The 20060-nt window shown below is 34.6% G+C and overlaps 1 protein-coding gene across 6 annotated transcripts in view; it reads left to right on the top strand.

Moving 5' to 3' along the window:
- LOC116343112 (MAGUK p55 subfamily member 5-A) overlaps nucleotides 1-20060 on the top strand; it is an 83131-nt gene that overhangs the window by 41099 nt on the left and 21972 nt on the right. The window contains exon 1 of one of the 6 annotated variants that reach the window (XM_031771014.1): nucleotides 13532-14602. The exons of the other annotated variants lie outside the window; for them this stretch is intronic. Within the exon in view, the coding sequence (XP_031626874.1) occupies nucleotides 14583-14602 (20 nt within the window). The 5' untranslated portion in view covers nucleotides 13532-14582. Of the gene's footprint in view, nucleotides 1-13531; nucleotides 14603-20060 lie in introns of those variants that run through there. 6 annotated transcript variants of the gene reach the window in all.

Here is a 20060-nt window from a genome sequence, read left to right as displayed (position 1 = left end):
TGTTTAGTCGGCGGTCGACGCAGTAATTTGCTCACATTAAATCGGCACATTTCCGTGTTTTTTCTTCTTTCTTTTGTTGCCATGTCACTTTGCATTGGCAGTCAATTCCAAGAGTATGCCAAATAGAAACACTACAAATACCCGAATTTTGCAAAAACGGACGTTCCCAAATTGTTCAATTTGGTTGTTTAATAAGCATATCCCCTTCTAGCCCTTTTTCTCTCTACTCGAATATATTTTCTTCGACGATTGGTCTGTTTACTTTAATTTTACTTATAAATCATAATTGACAAGAGAAAGGAAAAGAATCATTGTTACAGCGAAAAAAAGGTTAGAATTTCAAGTGAAAAGGGACCCCAATCAAGAGATTCTCAAATATAATAAGTCGAAAATGATGGCTTTATTTGAAAATCGCTGAAAAGGCAAATCGAATGAAACATATTGTTTTCTTCAAAAAATGATTGGATAACAATCATGTATTTCAATCCCATAAAACCGAAACATATGGTTTTTTTCGCCTCAAATGGTTTTCTAGTTCAGCAGAACTTATGTAAAACGAGGAAATTGAATTTCCACTAATCATCGACTTTTTGGCTTGAATTTCGAAACCAACCGAATACGTGCATCGCCATTGTGAGCAATTGGCGCCACAAGAGAATAAATTTCATAAATGCAAACTCAAGTTGTGTGACTCCATTCCGTTTCATCACCGGCCATAAAACAAACTGTACGATTTAGCAAAAAAAATTCGTAATGACAATAAATACATCGATTCGGTTCTTTTTTTTTAGAAAAACCTTATGAATGTTAATCCATTTGTAACTTAATCCATTTATCTGTTATCCGTTTGTTTCTTTTGTCCCTTTCTTGTCTGCCATTATAAGCGTTCAAGGAATCTGACTTTTTTCCATCATTGATTCATTCGGTGTTCACCATTGTTTGCTGTTTTCGTTGGTGTATCCCTTTTGAAATCTAAAACGCCAACAAATGAAAGCAGATATGAGTCATTTTATGAGATGTAAATATTGTGTGTTGCTTTGAATCATCATGGTTTTCACTCATGATTGCTCAAGTTTTGTGACACATGGCAAACCATGCCAAATTATTGCTAAGTGAATTTCATGTCATGATGCAATGAGAAAACTATCATCGAAAAATGAAGTTTATCTAAAACGAATGTAAATTATATTTTAAGCTGTGTTGCAGTTTGTGACCACCAAAGTTGAAAACTTGAAGTCGATTTAATTTTCTAAAAGCGTTTAATTCATCAGAACTTCATTCATCATCATCGTGTTTTTCATTGAGCCAACGGCTGCACAAACAAATAATTCGGTAAACGAATGTTGAGTCAACGATGTTGATTGAAATCTAGCGTGGGACTCATTCAATTTTGACTGAATACTACATTGGTTTTGTTCCATTTGCCAACGTGAATTTGTTCACATAGCCAGAACATTTCAAGCCATTTAAAGTGGTGAAAATGACAGGGCTTGTATGCATTGCAAACACATTCATTTCGTTTTGATATCATTTCCTCTATCGTCTGGAACACTTATTCTCAATCATATTTCATGTTCTGGGACGGATTTTTTTTTCTTTATACGTCGTTGTTTCTGCTTCGGTTGGCGTTTGCCGTCACTTAAGTATTATACCAGAGTACCTGCATCAACGACTCTTTCTCTCCCTCTCTCTCTCACACACACATACACTTAACAAAAAACCAAACCATTAAAGTGAAGTAAAAACTCATTCTCCGTGGCATGAATTACCAATTTATCTCCGCTCTCTTCATCTCTCTGTCTTTCTATCTTTCTATCGCTCTCATTCTTCTTGGCATATCCTTGTTCTTTGACGCATGCAATCAAAATTGTAGAAATCCATTTGTTTGAGTTCTGTCGAGTTTGTTTTGTTCACTGGTTCTATTTAATTCCTGCTTAAATATTTGCATTCACTTCAGCAAAGTTCACAGGTAGTTCTAAAACTAAATAGACTAAATATGGGACGATGGAGTGTACACACAGAGGAGACAGAGACAGAAATGACTGCAATGAATTATCAACAATAATGCCGGAAGAAGTAAAGAACGGTCGAGCTGTGTAGTGTGCATAAACGTATACACTGTCATTTTAATTGACGCGAATTGTGAACAAATAGAAAGCTACACGGTCATTTTTGAGCTATAATGACACAGAAAAAAAAAATGAAGAGATGAAGAGAGCGAGACTCATGCCGTACAGCGTTCGCTGTACGCCACCTGGATTCCATAAATGCACTATAACTCCAATTATATAGCGATTGAAGTGTATTGAAACAAGTAAAATATTGTCTGTCGTTGTCAAACATGGCAGGTACACAGTGACAAATCATAGACTTGTGAGTTTGTGTCAACGAAAAGATAAGAAAAAAGTATGACGAAGAAGAGAAGAAGAACTTGCACATCAATTTAAATGATGGCGACTGTAATCTTTAACAAGAGGTGATGCATACACAGGTAATACGACTGACAGCAGTCAGACAACCGAAAAAAGATCGGCCGTGATTTGTTCTCGTGTTTGTTCTTCTTATGGCTTCAATTCATCTGCATGCTTGTCTTTCAAAGAATGCCACAATCATAAATGATGATAGATCGCTTCGGGTTAAACATTAAATGAGTCTGTTTCATTCCACTCTTGTGACGTTCCGGTTAACAAGGGAATTCTTATTTCTTATTTTATAGTCACACTATAGATAAATGCACGTGTAGTTTCCCTGCAGCCCACCACCACCACAACGATGCACAATTTTTCCCTTTCAAATTCGTGTCGTATCATTTCTCTTACCGCAAGGCTCTCTCTCTCTCTCTTTCTTTCATACACATATACGCTCTCTCTGTATTGGCTTCTATATAGCTCAAAATCACAATCACCGACTGCATTGATTCAGAACAAATCTTGCTGATACGACGACATCATTTATGACCATCATTCAGCGTCTCGTTTCATTTTAAAAATTATTTTTACTTCTTCTTGCACAGAGCGGCATTCATTTTTCATAACTCGTATATATAAGCTCATTTCATGACTTATACCTTACATTAATACATCGCCACTGAACTCACACTATAAACAATATTTGACTTAACAAGCAAAGGATTGTTTAATATTAACTACAGAGCAAACAAGTTTTTTTCCCTTCATTCTCTCTATTTCTCTTTTTTGTTTTCTTCTAAATTGATGAGCACATCAAATTGTAAAAGGCGTAATCTAGAAGGGAAAAATTGTTGTAAAATTCTAGAATAAAATAATCATAAAAAGCCATGATGATGGTAAATCGGATAGCCACAATAAGAGATGATGATGTAAAGAATAAAATGGACAAGCGTACGAACGAGAAAGAAAACATGTTGGAAAAAAAATTGGATTAAACTTGCTCTCACATCGTTCTCTGTAATGAAACTTTGTAATCAAATAAACTGGATGTAAAGACGACAATGGACAGATAAAACTATAAAAAAAAATCTTCATTCGGTTTTATTTTTGTATCAAAAAAGGGTTTTAGATCATAAAAAAGATGGAACAGACCGTTTCTCTTAATTCTCTACCGATACTCTTAATTTCTATTGCTTCATGCTTATAAAACGTTCGAAGATTAAATTCAAGCATAAAAAAATTAAGTTTGTTCGATTTTAATCGATTCTTTGGCTTAACCAGCGAATATTGCTTCGATGCAATGCAAATCGATAACAAATTAAAAGCGAGACTCAAATACGATTATATGGTGTTAGGTGAAAAGAGGAGAGAGAAGAAGGCATAGCGCATAAGAGAGCGAAGGATAGATCCATGAAGAATAACTTTCAATTCACGGACATCGACAGTTTTCTGTTGTTGCACTTTTGTCGAATGGCCTTCATTTCCAAATTATCTACGAAAATAATCCAAATTGAATATGAGGATGAAAATCAGCTGCAGAAGAGCGAAGAATACATTTTGAATGTGAATATGAGCCATTGAATCTAAAGAATAGGAAATTCAAATGCATTTCACAGAGAAATTGCCAGCGGAGATAGATTTCAATGTAAACTGCAGACAAATGTCATGTAAGTGGACAAAATGGTTACCAATGTTTTTAACTCACAATAATGCAGCCTTCTCGTATTTCATGCAACCACCTGACAATCATTGTCATGCTATAACTACGCGATTGTTGATGTTTGTTCTTTTTTTTCACTTTTGTCATCGATGCCCAACATTTTGCCGAAAGTGCTGATTTCAAGTAGGAAATTGTACATGCGACCGAGAACGAGAGAATTTTTATCTCAAAATTAAATTTTCAAAAATGAGAAATGACAAACGATAAGCTAGCTAAATCTGTATATGACATGTTTAACTACATTAAAAGTTTTTGACATTTGTATGGAAATGAACATTTGATTCATGGTTGCGGAATTAATATCATTCCATTTAAAATGCATATGGAAACTAATCTCAGTACATGTGTCATTTATCGCGTAACGCTTATACGCTAACTTTGGAAGGATTGTTTTTTTTTTCGAAGTGTAACAAGTGAACGACATCGAAAAAGCAACAACATTGGCCGAAGAAGATGAAGTACAAGCATTAGTTGGTAGCAGCACAATATTTGAGTTGTAATCAGATGATGTTGAAGGCGAAAATCGTGCGCATTTAATGAAATCACGTTTTAATGGAGGATGTGATTTCATAGTTAAATTGATGACTGTGCAATCACTTTAATCGAACTCAAGTGGAAAATTCAGTTTTGATCATGTTTATTTTTGCAATCGGATTTTCTCATTAACGCTCTAATTCTCTCAAATGATTTTAATTTAAGAGTGAATATAATTACTTTATCTGTGCACATAAATCAAAGTTCGGTGGTATTGAAATATATATATAGTTGACGTTTATCTTACATTCATTTTTGATATTACCAAAAGTCAATTGGAAATTTCAAAGTTTAGTTTAGTGCATACAAGTGAAGAGCATATTAATAACAGTAATCATCATCATCATATTTCCATATCAACGGGTAATTGTAAATGCATATAATTTTGGAACAGGTATGGCATCATTTGCATCAGCGACGCATAAAATGAACAAAATCGTATAGACATGAGATGTGCCACACCTTGATGGCTTTTTTTACCTTTACTTCATTCCATAAAATATGACTTAAAATGCATTGAAAAGAAGCAAATGATATCATGGGTGTTTTTGTCTAATGCCGACAAGCTGTGATGCAAGTCATATCTTCTTTGAACGAGAGAAACAGCGCGGAGAAAATTGAAACCATAAATATTCGAACGGTATCGAGTGTGTATCATATCTAAATCGACTTCTTTGGTTCTTCTGTTCTCGCGTCTCGTCCATAGATTGGTTCTGCTTCATTCGGTATTTTTTTCTTTCGATTAAAACGTGAGGTTTTACCACTGAAATTCAAAGGAACGACACCACACTTTTTTCTTCACATCATGTTTCAAATAGTAATACATGGCATGAAATACAATAGGTTCCATTTATTTCATATGACCACAGCAATGCGGCGCAAAATCAATCAAAGCTATACAAGTGGAAGACAAGAGAAAAATCAATACAGAAAATACGTGGAGAACCAAGGAGCCAATGTATAGTATCCAGTATACACTCAAAACAAAAACTCTCTCTCTCTCTCTCTTTCTCTCCTTGCCTGGTCAATCTAATTGCAATTACATAATAAATTAAAATCGCTTCGTTGCCTAAATTGTTACCGTATTTCGTCCGCAATTGAAACAAACCGCTGCGTAGAGCCACATCGAATTAACGGGCGATATATTGTACATATTTTGTGCAATTGTGCATGAGTGTGTATGGTCTATGCAATTGTGCATCCGACAAATTGATTGATTGCAATTGATTGTAAAAAAATATTAGAAAAAAAAATGACATATTCGTTTAAAATTGTGTCCAAAAACTTGTTTTACCGATATTCTCATCTCTCGATTGGTCACAATCTATGGTTTCCTTCATAGTTAATAAAAGGCAGCCATTCACAGGCTCAATTCTACATTCCACTTCGACATAAATTATATATTGAGAATCTGCACAAAATGCAGGCGAAAAAAAAGAACTACGAATAATAATTGCCAACTCTTTCCAATTTTCGATTAAATTTATATGATACGAATGTATGAGACCATAAATCGTTCTGTTGTTAGAATGACACTTGAAATATATTAACTGAAGCACACATTCCGATGTGCAACTGCGAAAAAAAAACGATAGAGATGAACGCACAACGATAATAATGTGCAAGAGTGTTAAAACTGGTAATTGCACTGAGTGTACGTTGGCGCTTTAGCTTTTTGATGATTATTACTCGGGTGGCCATTGAATTCAGTATTTCTCTTTCTGAATTCAACCGCGTTCGTTGAACTCCAACGAATTAAATTTCTCTTCATTCTTTTTGTCTATCAATTTTCTAGAATATTTCAAGTCAATTTATTTTTCATTCGGAAAACTGGTCATTCCATTGAAGATTGCATGAAGTTGATGATCGCATGTTTTAAGAATTCCAAACTGTTTCGCTTACGAATCGAATTTATTCTTGCCGTTCATTAATGACATTCAATTCAATGGTTCTGTCTAAATTTAAGTGCATTTCATGCATCACATTCGCTTCACGGCTATTAGTGACTGATAGAAAATCAACAACAAAAAAACAACCACAAAAAAGTGCTCAACCGTACAATTCACTATAAATGCAATGTAATTAAACAATGATTCTTAAGAAGAAAAATGACCAAAAAACGTGTACCATGCAAGAGAGCGAGAGAGCCAGAGGGAAAGAGAAGTCTCGGCTGAATGATGCCTTGATAAATGAAAGTCGACGCACACCGTAAATGAATGAGTTTTAATTCGCTTGCCGTTTAAATGTTTTTCTTCTTGCACCCATTTCCAGAAGCGATTTACAAATGATGGTGTAATGCTTGAAAATACTTGAAAATGTAATTTTAATTAAAACCAGGAAATATTTTCAACGAATTTAATATAGCAGAGGCATTACGCAGGGAAAATAGTCCATAGTCTATGATAAGGTCTGTGACATATTGTGCATTACATTTTTTCTGACTATGTTTCTCAAAAACCAAACAACAATATTAACAAAAAGTGATATTTTACCATAAAATGAAATGAGTTTCACAGGTTCGCAATGTAATGTACTATTTTTCCGACAAAATGGAAAGTAATGAGTGATTCATTGTAAGTTTTCCGAGTAATGTGACACTAATGTCTCGGTAGCAAAAAAAAAAACGAAATATTAATAATAAATAATGCACAGAAAAAAATTGTAATAATAAAAGATGCTGCTGCTGCATAAGATAAAAGTGAGAGACAGATGAAAGAAAGACAATATGAAAATGGCAAATTGCACAAAATTAGAGGTTCTGGGTCGTGGAAACAAAGCTGTCGGCAATATAAAATAAACAAAAAAAATGCCACCAACCTCTTGAGCTGAATCGAGTGTTGTCAACTGACAGCAGTTCGAACAACGACCGGACACAGGTCTTGAAACCGCCTGGAAAGAAATATTGAGTTTATCTTTATATACAACGAATCAAGTTTTGTGTAACGAAAATTCTTAATGAAATAGTAAATGCAGACAAAAACGATAAATATAATAATAATAAAATGTGAAGTAGATGGCGAGTAAAAGAACAAGAATTGGGAGAATTTCGTTAGGAAACACAATACCAGAGAAATAAATGGATGCTACGATCAGAACAGAGAAGAAGAAAAAAAGTGACGAATAATGCGAAGAAGAAATGCACGGAACTGTGCTGACATGAACAAAATATCCACATTAATAAAGAAATGTTTTTTACCTTCCATCGGAGAAGTACCTCATAGCTACAAAGAATGTAGATAAAACACAATTTATAAGTTCAGAGGATTTTTTGTATGCTCTTAACTTGTTGTTCGGACACATGGTTGTCTTTCCAGGTATTCTGGGCATGCAATAGAACAAAAGATTTGTCTATGATTTCTCGCCTCATTGTTACGTAGATATTCTCACGTTCTCTCAACTACATGCGCAACGAAATGCATCAACGATCGCACAAATACAGTTACAAGCGCCTTGTATGCACCAGTAATACAATTTTATAATGGTCTTTTTCGTGTATTACTTTATACAAACGATGCGAACAAGAAAATCACAAATACGAGAGAGAGAGCGGGATGGAGGGAGGATAGTGAGACGCACAAAGAGAAAATCACATTTTATGTTTGTTCGGTCGGTGCATTGAGGAAACAAAATAAATAGTGAGGTGAAAACACACATCTCTATTTTTTCATCATCTTCGTTCGTGCTTTTTTTTCGTCTCCACTCTTAGTGTCTTCACATTTCGTTGAAAATCGAATGGTTATTCAACGGTGATCTGAGCTCGAACAACAAAATTGCACAAAATGAACCGTGCAGCCTTACACAATTGTTTTGATGGAAGGGGATGAGTGTGTGAGAGAGAAAAAAAGTCGAACATCGAGAATCCGCTCTGTGATGACAATATCATGTGATGGCTATAATAACGTTTGTTACGTGATCGACAAGGTGGATGGTTTTTGTCTGATTTTTTTTCTCTTTCTCTCTTTTTCTGCCATAACATAAAGACTATTCGAATCACTTTAATGTCCATGAAATCAAATGGCTTGAAACGACAACGAGATCGGCGACGGTAACGACGGTGACGACGATAACAACAACAGCTACATCGACAATGAAAAAGAAAATCTAGAAATCTGATTGAATGATTCGTTCAACTACAGGTCATTTATTGATTCAGCAGAGGTTAAGCAGTGGTTTTACTGCAATCTCAATGCATTGTGCACCCAGATTCATTTGCATACATTCATATCGGTCAAAAAATGGTCTTGCGAAGCATATACAAATAGCTCCATTTGATTTGTGTGCTAACGACATGTGTGTATGCATATGCATTGTGCACACAATTTCCAAGTAGTCGATATCTCATTCATACCACCATTTCGGTCGGTATACCAAATGTTGGAGGTAAAACACGCACACAGAAAGTGTTCCAATCGTTCATTGTATTCGGTCAGCTTGTATGCAAAATAGATGATGCTGTTCAATTTGTACGACACATTTTTGTTACGTTTTTTTCTTCTACCTCTTGTCACTTTTTAATTTCAACTTGGACACCAATGCATTTGCATTGTCTTTATGTGTGAAATTATCAATTTTCGGTTGTTCCATCGTTGCTTTGGTTTTGGTCGGGTCTTTATAGGTTTATTGCACCGTTTTTTCCCTCTCGAACGTCTTTTTGACGAAAAATGCGCATAAAATGTGTCGACTTGATGTGCACAACAACGATAACAAAGTGTGAGTATATGCGACTTTAGTTTGGTGAAACCTTGATGCAATGCGTCTCGCTACTTTTTCGTTTTATATTTAATTTCTTTGCTCTTAACTTTGAGCGCGAACAATGTGCACGATAATTGCTTACGACAAACATTTCTCTGTGCATAGCATGCTCCATAATGACGATGTTGTGTGTTGCACACAAAAGGTACACAAAATGTTACGAATGAAACGAGACGTAAGCAATTTCCCATCGCTTTTTATGTTGTAACGCCGACAATTCACAAACAAAACCCCCAAGATAACCGAGATAAAAGAAAATAGAAATTTTTGATATTATACGAAAAAGCAAGGCAATAAGAAGAAAAAAAAGTAACTATTAAACGCAGAATTACAGAAGCTCATCCGCTTTAACCGACCGAATCGTTTGCGGTTTGTAATTTCAAGTGGTTAAATGATACACAAGCGGTTGCCAATTAGATAGATAGTACAGAAACACAGAGTACCCGCGCCGAACTGAAGAGCAACGCATTAGAATGAAAAGCACTTGAGATAAAGAAATATTAAAACTATTCAAATCGCATATTTTTAGTGGCATCAACATGTTTTCTGCAGAATTTCAGTAATTTTTAACGTTCATATTTGCGTGAATTTTCGATGTTTCGGTCACCATCGACAATTTCTGCACAAAATACATTTCACGTACGTAAAATGTGCATGTTTATTATGTTATTGCCGCTGCAGAGATGAAAACCATCGACGCACATACCGTTCGGCAGGTATATGTTGTGTTAATTCCGGCTCATCGGTGCATTTCGTGTGACCGAATCACTGTAGTTTCAGAGTAAAAGAGAACGAGTAAGAGTCCAATGTCTTGCTGTGTATTTTGTTTTGTGCACGATACACAAAAGAATTCCTTTTTTTATTTATTATTCTTCTTCGTTTTTTTTTTCCTTTTTGACTGTTCGTCAGCTTCTTCTTTATATTGGTGCGTAGAATTGGCTGTTCTGTATCGAAACAACACGTTGCGTTCAAATCTTTCTCTTTCGTTTTAATGTTTCTTGTGATTTTGTTTGTAAGAAAGCGAAAACAAAACTTCTTTAGTCCGTTAAAGGCTACACAACTAAAATAACAAACAAAAGGAACTGAACACTGTACATAAAATTCGAATGAAATAATAAACGAGCGAATGAAATGAGAAAGAGATGAAAGAAATGCCATTTCGGTGAATCAATTGTGGGCACAACAGCGACTACGACTAAGAAAATAATAATAATAATCTAGTGACCATTTCGTATTATTGTTAATTTGTCTGTAAAGAATCTTGATGTATTGATTTTTCAATAGAAACGCACCATACACACGCAATGCGTTGCACTCGTCTCTATGGCTAGGTAGTTTCACACTGTTTCCCTATTTGAGCTACATATCTATGGTCATGTCGAAGAAAACACAAAATTTATAATTTACATCGACTGAACATGACGTGAGAAAAAGGAAAAAAACCAAAATACAAGGCAAACACACATACACACACAGCAATAAGAGAAGATCGTTAGTCGGCGAAGAAAGAAAAGAGAGAGAAAGAAAACCGTATGGTAAACTCATACCTGTATGTGGTGCGCGATAGACGGAACGCATTGCATAGTTTAAATATGTGTAAATACTTCGGCGACGATCGGAACGCATGCAAGAAGTGAATAAGAGAGAAAGAGAGCCTACGGGATCTTTGTTCGTCTGACTGACTGCATTTATTGAAATTCTTGTACGATCAGTTCAATGCTAACCGTTGCTCAGCAACAAGCTATATCACCTTACCAAATGCAGAAAACACACCGATTTCTATATTCTATACGAGTGAAATGTGCAACTTAGTTTATTTGCTCTGGTAATTGAGTACATTCAGTGATGTGCATCGCCTTCGAAATCAGCTGAATTTCTATTCATTGAATTTTATTATTGAAGAACGTACACGTTTTAAGAAAAGAAGAACGGTGCTTTTGATTGATCAATAGTACTATCAACAAAAATGAATGAAAAGCCACTTGGTAGAAATGCCTTTTGATTCATATTTAATTTAAAAATTGTTAAATCCATTGTGTTTGTGCGTAAAAAATGTTTCGCTCCAAAAAATCAAGAGAATCTCAGAAGGCGTCATATAATTTGAAAATCATTCACAATTTGGCGTTCATGGAACGAACGTGTATGACAATGTGGTTATTTAAAGTGCTCAACACCTGTAATAATAAAAATGTTAATTCGCGCGTTGGTGGCCCGCATTCCGCGTAGAAATGCGAGCGAGAGAAAAAAAAAAACAGTTAATATCGAACCAATGACTGTAATACACAATGAAAATGAGCTTCTGCTCTTCCCAATATGTATACGAATTTCTCTCAACAATGAAACAAACATAATACACTTCCACTAACATTCAAATAGAACGCAAATAATGATTGGCTTTTGGCTTGTAATGTGAACCAAACCCGGGAACAGAACAAAGCAATTCCCAAACGAAAATTTGACGAACAACTGAACGAGAGAAAAAAAAATTATTCATAAACTGTGATTATCTTTTAGTATGTTAATTATACATTCAACAAATTCTTGAATATTATATCCACTTGATGGCGTACAGACAATTCCAGCGCACATACGATGCATTACAATTCTCGTCTACGGTTATTGTATGCCTCTTCTTTCTCTTTTTACACACAAATCATCAAATATTATACTGTAGTCGTCTCTCTGTAGTTTGTAATTCACCTTACATCAACATTCTTTTCGCATTCGCTTTGCTCTCTTCACTTCTCCTCTCCTGTTTCTAACGCGTTCTCCAATGCATTCTCATTCCATTTACTGTGTGGCTGGAATAATAAACAAACTTGAATAAGTTACATAGAATTTATTATTATTATACACATACAAAACAAAAATTTATTGAAATTGTATACGATGAAGAAGAAACACAGTGCAATAACAAACCGAAACATGCAAAGAAGAGAGAAAAAAAGGAAAGAAAATTATCTTTTCATCACAATCAGGTGTATTTATGTCGTTTTTAATGTGCGACTGTTGTATGCACAGTCAGCGGTTTGTGCATGTTTTATTTTGAATTCTGCATTCATTTCACACATATGCAAACAATAACAACAACAACAACGCCATGCAAAGAAAAAGCGATTTATTTTTCTTTGCACATCAATTGTTTTGAGAATCATCATCGACGTCGCTTCTCTTCGGTGTTAGATTTATTATGATGATAGCCGAGACTTGTTGCCGATTGTTTTTCAGTACTTTGAAATGTATACACACAACATAGCACCTTGGCGCACACAGAGATCAAACTGGTCACAGTCATTCTGAATGGGAATTCTATGAAAGATAAACAATTCGACGCCATCGGCAAATCGTTGATGCACACACACGCGAAAAGAAAACTATAAAATGGGTTTTCAATAAATATTGTATCAACGATACATAACAGGTGTAACGTTGTGACTTCCCTTCAATCAAATACACATTGACTGGGCGTCAATTCAAACCCACGTATGTGTATAATCGCTTCTTTGTATCGTCGTCTCATCGAATGCTCTTCATATATTTATGACTTATTTTGCGTTGAAGCATTTCGTGGGGCACAAAGTTAAATGTGTGTGTGGAAACAAAAGAGAAAAAAATGAAAACATGTATACAATTTCAAAGCAATGCCGATCTCCAAACAATCAATTCAATTAACAATAAACAGCGATTTCAATTTCTGCAAAACGTTTTTGATAAACATTTACACAATTGGCGACAAAACAATAATGTTTGTGACTGGAATGGCTCATCACGATGAGACTTGGTGGTGGTTGACGATCATTCACTTATGAGCATACGCAATGCATACATGTATACTTATATATACACGAATACATTACACAATGGCAGACAATGACGTGTGGCACATTGTCTGTAATGAATGTTTGGGTCGCTTCACAAACCGGATCGCTTGAACACGAACAGTTTCTAATGATCGTCGCAATTGACAAAGCCACTTTGTCATACACGCGTTCACAGAACAAAACGCAATTATCGCACCGAATATACATTTATTCGCACACACACAAAACAATTTGTCAATTTTTAAATCGTTTTTTTTTTTCATCGAATAGATCTTGTTACATCTTTTACTAAATTGAACAAAGTGTTGAAATTTGGCAGCAGTAAAAAAAATTGAATGGAAAATATATGTGAACAATTTTATTTAATCAAAAGTATATAAATTATCGATGAATTAGTTGAATTAATTTAATCCGAAATATCAAAGCGTTTACTGAAAGTGTATGTGTAAAAATGTTAAATGTGTATTTGTTATTTTTATACCAGTGATCGTTGAAATAATTGGCATTTTTCATTTGATTTTGATGCAGAAAAAAAAAACATTTGCGAACAAGTAACCATCATCGACTCGAAGAGTACAAGAGAATGTGCAGATTGATTTGAAATGCACTGATTCGCACCCATATTTAACGCAACTAGCTTAACAACACTGTACCACTTCATATGCAATTGCATGTCAATGTTTGTGTTCTCCGTACGACTTTCAGCAGTGTTTTGTTGTTGCCGATTTTTCGTTTTCCTTTCATCTTTATGTTCGAGCATTGAATTTAAAGCCGTCGATTGAAAAGTCGTTAATTAAATTGTTAGTGCTTCTTGAATCGATACGCTTATGTTCATATAAACCATTGAAATTAATCATCGGCAATCGTGTTTCGACCAATATTCAACGTGTGTATGTTTGTGTGTACGTATATTTCGTTCACCGTTGGCTAGAAAACAGTTTTGAACAAAAAAAAAAAAGAAAAGTTGTTTCGCCGGATATGAATGTGATAGTGATGTGATGTACATGCTCTTTGAAAAAATAGCAAGTGTTGCAAATTGCTTTCGATTTTTGTTTTTGTGTTTGCCTGAACTAAAGATAACTTGCAAACGCATCCCCGCTTCACGTACACGAGCAACGTTTGCCAAGCCCAAAATTTTTTATTGAAGAACAACAAGTACGAAAAACATCAACGGTACTTTAACGCCACAAACAAGTGTATTTCCAGTGAAGAGAAATATTTAAAAAAAAATACCACCAAATGACTCAGTTGCATGCGATTGCTCGCACCCAATCGATGCACAACCAAGTTTAATAACACGTTTTCCATTGCAATATTTGTGAAACAAAGAGAAAATTCTTCCGCAAAATGGGAATTCTAAAGTTTTGGTAATCATAAGTTTTGTTTATTTTTTTTCTCGTAGTTTAAATTTGGATTTAAGTTGAAATTATATTCAGTTTGTTCTCCGTGTAAAGATGGTTATCTGTTATGGGTTCTTCTTTCATTTTGACATTGTTTTCCATCTTTTCGTTTGTGTTAAAAAAGTGTTATTTGTGTGGGATTTTTTCCGTCTTTTGTTTGGTTTTCTACAAAAAAAAAAACTGGCAAGAAAGAGAAAAAAATTCAAAAAATCATGAGCAAATTAATGATTGTCAAGAAACGCCATTGGGAATGCTTAGTAGGCAATTCTTTGAAGAAAATTATTTTATACGCTTAGTCGTAACAATCCAATTCAACGGAATTATAATCATTAAATCACAGAATGGGCTTCACGGAACTTACAATGTATTTTTTTCTCTTTGCTGTGAGATGATGATGCCTCGAAAATATCTCAAGATAAAGTAGCCAAGTAACTACAGATAAACTTTAACAATGTTCAGTATTGAAAATTGATTCAAGTATCTTCCCAGATATATTGTTTGCACTATTTTAGATCTTTGGCTCTTCTTCCTTTTCTTGCATTCCCTGAATACTAAGTTATTACTCAATAATCAGAATGTTTCCCATGTGAATTTTATTCTATGTTTGGCTATTGCTATAAAATCGGGTTACGAAAAAAAAAGTTTTTTTTTCGTGTGCGCTCCTGCGTATAGGGATAATGTGCCAGCAGGAGAAAGAAAAAAACAAATAATGAAAGAAAACTTCATATGATGTAACAACAGTTGCAAAGGTGAAATAGAGTGAAACGCTATCGATGAATTTTCGGTGTAAGAAGGTGTACTGAATAGTTTGTATTCAATATAGCATGTGTATTGATGTGCATGCACGTTTTACTGATGCTTAAATTGACGAGATATGTTTTGTATACGATATTTCAAAGCATTAACATTGCAATGGATAATCTAGTTTGTAGATTATCACACAATACAAAACGGCATTTTATAAATAATATTCATTTCTGCAAGAAGTTCTACCTGTGTGCGCCCCATTTTATTGACTTCACTTGATCTTGGACCACGGCATTTTATGCATACAAAACTTGGCACTCAACTGCAATAAGCATTGCAAAAATTTAAATTGAATTCTTAAGTTTCTCTCTTTCTCCCTGTCCCTCCCTTCACAAAATTATATTCCAACATACTTTAAAACTCCGTTTATCTTCGTGCATCCATCGATATTTCTTTTTTTTTTAAATAATCAAATTTAATCTTTCACCAAGGAAAAAGAATGAACTACGGATCGAAAAGAAGAATGTGAAAAGTTCTACATTCTAATCCATCATGCAATAAATCGATCCATTTTTTCCATTCTCTGTCGCTTTCTCTCCATATTCGTCGTGTTTCTGTATTTTCTATTGGTAAAAAAAACGGAATCGAATTGCGATGAGAAAATTAAAAGAAGAAAAAATAAACTCAAAAGTGAATGCGAATTCATCAAAGCATAAAAAAAAAAAATCGCTTATTATAGATTGGAATCCAAAAAATGTTGTTCAGTGATGTTCATTCAGCTTGTGCACAAAGAAATCGGATTGTTTGAGAGAAGAAAAAAAAACTGTTCCAAGAATTCCGAAACAAAAGAGCGATTTCAATTGAAATTAATTTGCTAATAGAAAAAGAACAACAATTTACTCTTTTTGATGCCGTTGTACAGTTTATCCATTACGTTAATTCGATCAAATTGAAATGAAAACGGAACAAAATTACCGCTTTTTTCGGTGTTTTCCATTTTGTAATGCCACCATAAAGGAATAGGGTTTTGTATCTGTCTCTGTGTGTGTGAGAGAGAGAAAAATAAAATATCAAATAACCTTGACTCTTTCATGTAATGCCATAGCCTAGTTAGCTGAATGAGTGTGCTTCGTTATTTAGGTTAAATGGAAAATCCGAACGAACGGAGCCACACAGTGAAGCAAATACTAGGGGGTAGACACATAGAATATTACTTGAGATATTCACCGAAATTGAAGGTATTCTTGGTATTCTTGGTATTCTCAGTTTTAGACGAAATGTCAATGCATTCAGCAACGTCTCACAATGTGCATATATGAATATTATCTTCCAAATATTAAAAAAACTTTTTCAACGCTATTAAGTGTATTATTTCAATTGGTTCAATAAATGCAAAAACAATTTTGATAAAAATAACAGAAAGAAAACAGAAAAAATTAAAATAAATTTCGAAATGGTGAATGTTAAAACGAAATGGAAAAAACTTGAAATCTTTATTGCCGATATCAGTTTGATATTTGGTAATCACGGTATTCACATTTTCGGTACAAGTAATCTTTAAATAAGTAAGTAATTGTCGTATTTGAAAATTGATAGGTATTATAACAATTCATTGGTATTCATTCATTCTCTATTGTGTCTACCCCCTAGAGCAAATAAAGCACACCAAACAAATATTCCAAAGACACACGGATCACATTCAAATTCACGCGCCGTATCTCCGTGTGCATTGTAATACTATTGCTTTGTGAGGGTTACATGAAGAGATGATTCAATAAAAATTGTTCGCGCTTTTGATTCTCTCACTCAGCAAACCGAAATGATGAGCGCCACAGAAACTTGAAAGAGTGAAATTCGTTTTGATGTCAAAATGAAATCATATGAATATATCAATCCAAAAAAAAAACACATCCAATCACATTTGACGATTGATGTTCGCACTGGCCAATCATTCGAATTCCCAAAGGATTCGGTGCAATCGTCGGTGGGTTTTAATACTATAGTTAGTAGTCACGATAATCGCGAACGCGACGACCTGCAGCTACATTTTTGTCACGATATCTTTTTCGCTTTGACGACATGCCAACTCAAAGCGGATTCCTTTTTTGCAGTGTTTTATTTGTAGACTCAACGCTTTGTGTCAATTGTGCTGAAATGTACGATGCATTTAAGTCATCTCATATCATTTTTACCGACTATACAAATGATATATCCAAATGAAAATAGCTTGTTTATGACAAATAAAAAAGAATTTCCATTGTGAAACAAGAAAACAGAGAGAGAGAGAGAACAAGAGAAAAAACAACATACACATTTCAGAGAATCGTTCATTTAAAATTCATGAAGGCAATGTATATGTACAAAAGCCTTTGTGAGCACGTAATCAAAACCAACGAGAGATAGGCCACAAGCATTTAACAAAAAAAAGGAACGTCCACTGCAAAGGATTCCCATAAATAGTGAGTGAAAAAAATGGTTGCAAACTGCATCAAGAACAAAAAAAAAAAAACAGTTCGATGCTGCTAAAGAAAAACATAAAATAGAAAGTGTGGAAAGAAACTGCAATATCTACGCGTTCAAAAGAAGAAAATAATAAGAAGAAGTAGTAGAAAAAATGCAAGATTTACGGAAAACTTTTTAAAGTAATGTGAAAAATGTGAAACACTTGCAATATATTTATATTATTGCAAATCTCAATTAATAAAATGCAGAATTGGTAGTTAAATCACAGATACATTGAGAGCGAACGAGATAGAGATGAAGTTAGAGAGTCTGTTTTCAATGCACCGAACAAAATTTAGTCATATACTCACAGTACTACAGAGTGCGACCCTGGAAGTTCTTGAATTTAAAAGCATTTTAATTAGCACAATATTTAGTGCAATTTTGTCGCTCGTCTCTCACGCTCGATGTTACTCAACGACGATGTTTTATTATAAGTTGTTAGCTCACCGCCTCCGCCCATTCTAAATTATATTTGTGCAGCTTTTATCGGATGCTGAAAGCAATATATTTTGTCCTCACTCATTGTATGTGCACTTTTTTTTTTGAATTGCTTTCACTTGTAAAAATGCACTTGCTAAATTTCGAGATTTAAATGAGATGGAACATGAAATCGTGCATTGAATATAGAACAGCATTAAAATTTGCTTACATCAAACGACGTCAGGCTAAAAATGAATTGTCATAGCACCTGATTTGAGATTGATTGCAACCGTTCGCATTTGCCAACCGAATCCCCCGAGAAAAAAAATATTACACCCACGCATTGTCAAATAGAAGTGAAATTCGTGTTCTACTTTTTTGTTTGCTGAATTTTTTTCATTTTCTTTCTTCAGTTTTGCTCTACAAGTCGTGGCACATTTAATTCGCCGTATTGTTTTTTTCTCTCTTTCTATCTATCCACTTTTTTTGTGAACAGTTGTTGCCAACGCCCTCGCTTCCCTGTAGTATGTATTAAACCGTATCGCTGGTGGCTGTTTGTAAGTCTTGTTCTCCAGAAAAAATTGTGAGAATACTCGTATGTGCACGCTAACGCAATGAGGAAAGTAGTTCGCCACCACTTCATATAGTATATTTTATTGTATAGTCTATGGATTATACATTTTCATTGTGCCTTGCTCCCAATTGGTGTGCGCTTGTCGTTGTTCAATGATTGTTCGGCTGTTGTTTGTATCCAGTGAAAGAGAGAGAGAGAGGATGAGCGATGCTCGGGAAGGAGTGTGTAGGAGATCCGAAAGCATTCTGAAATGTGTGCTAATATGTTCATGTCTCCTCTATATGTATGTGTGCCGATTTCGTTGTTGTACCTATTCTGTAATCTCCATTCGTGCCCCGGTTAATATTCATCTGCCATCGTAGTACACTGTCTTTTATACTTCAATAAATGAATGGAGATCCTTTTAATTTTAAGTGGGTTACATTGTAAAATGAGTCTTTTTCTCTCCTTTTCTGTTTCTCTGTCATGCAAAACTTGGAAGGCCATCAAACCGTTGCTTGACAAGTGTTGAAAAATAGACAAACGACAAAAAAAAAACGATGCCAGAACAGAGAGTCAACAATATGAAATAATAAAATAAAATATACAAATGTCTGCAAACATTTTAAATAGAATGCGAATAACGACAAAATGAATGGATTAATAGAGTATGAAGAAAGTTTTGGTAGACACGTACGAATCGTTTCAGCTTAATGCCATTCATTCAGCGAGTTTATATGTGTGTGTGAGAACGCGTTCAAAAATGACATTTGTCGATGCCTTTGTTATTTTTTGGCAAACAACCCTTCCGTACTCTCATTTTTCAGAACATCTCACATACTTCACACACATAGTTTCATTACTTTTGAACTTAATTTAAATGTTTCACGACGACAATGATCGTGTATGACATATAATGCAAATAAGAAGAGCGCACACGAAAAACTTTTTGCATTTCAAATGCTCATCACAGTCGAGCTGATGCAATGATGCTGTAGTTTATGTTCCTCGAAATTACTTGAAGAAAATTTCCTAAGTAGTGTAATTATGACGACGCATTTATCTTATTTTACGCACTTGAGTGTTCATTTACGGCCTTTGCCGAAGTTTTTCCAATGCATTCCAACACATTGTTGCTGCTATTGCCCTCCCTTCTCTCTTTTGCTCCCAATTTATGAGTTTACAAAAACAGCACGTTAA

This window comes from Contarinia nasturtii, unplaced genomic scaffold, assembly GCF_009176525.2.
Source record: "Contarinia nasturtii isolate CC-2019 unplaced genomic scaffold, AAFC_CNas_1.1 Cnas_scaffold_928, whole genome shotgun sequence".
NCBI lineage: Eukaryota > Metazoa > Arthropoda > Insecta > Diptera > Cecidomyiidae > Contarinia > Contarinia nasturtii.
The sequence above is the reverse complement of the archived record's forward strand: the minus strand, read 5'-3'. Positions and strand labels throughout refer to the sequence as shown.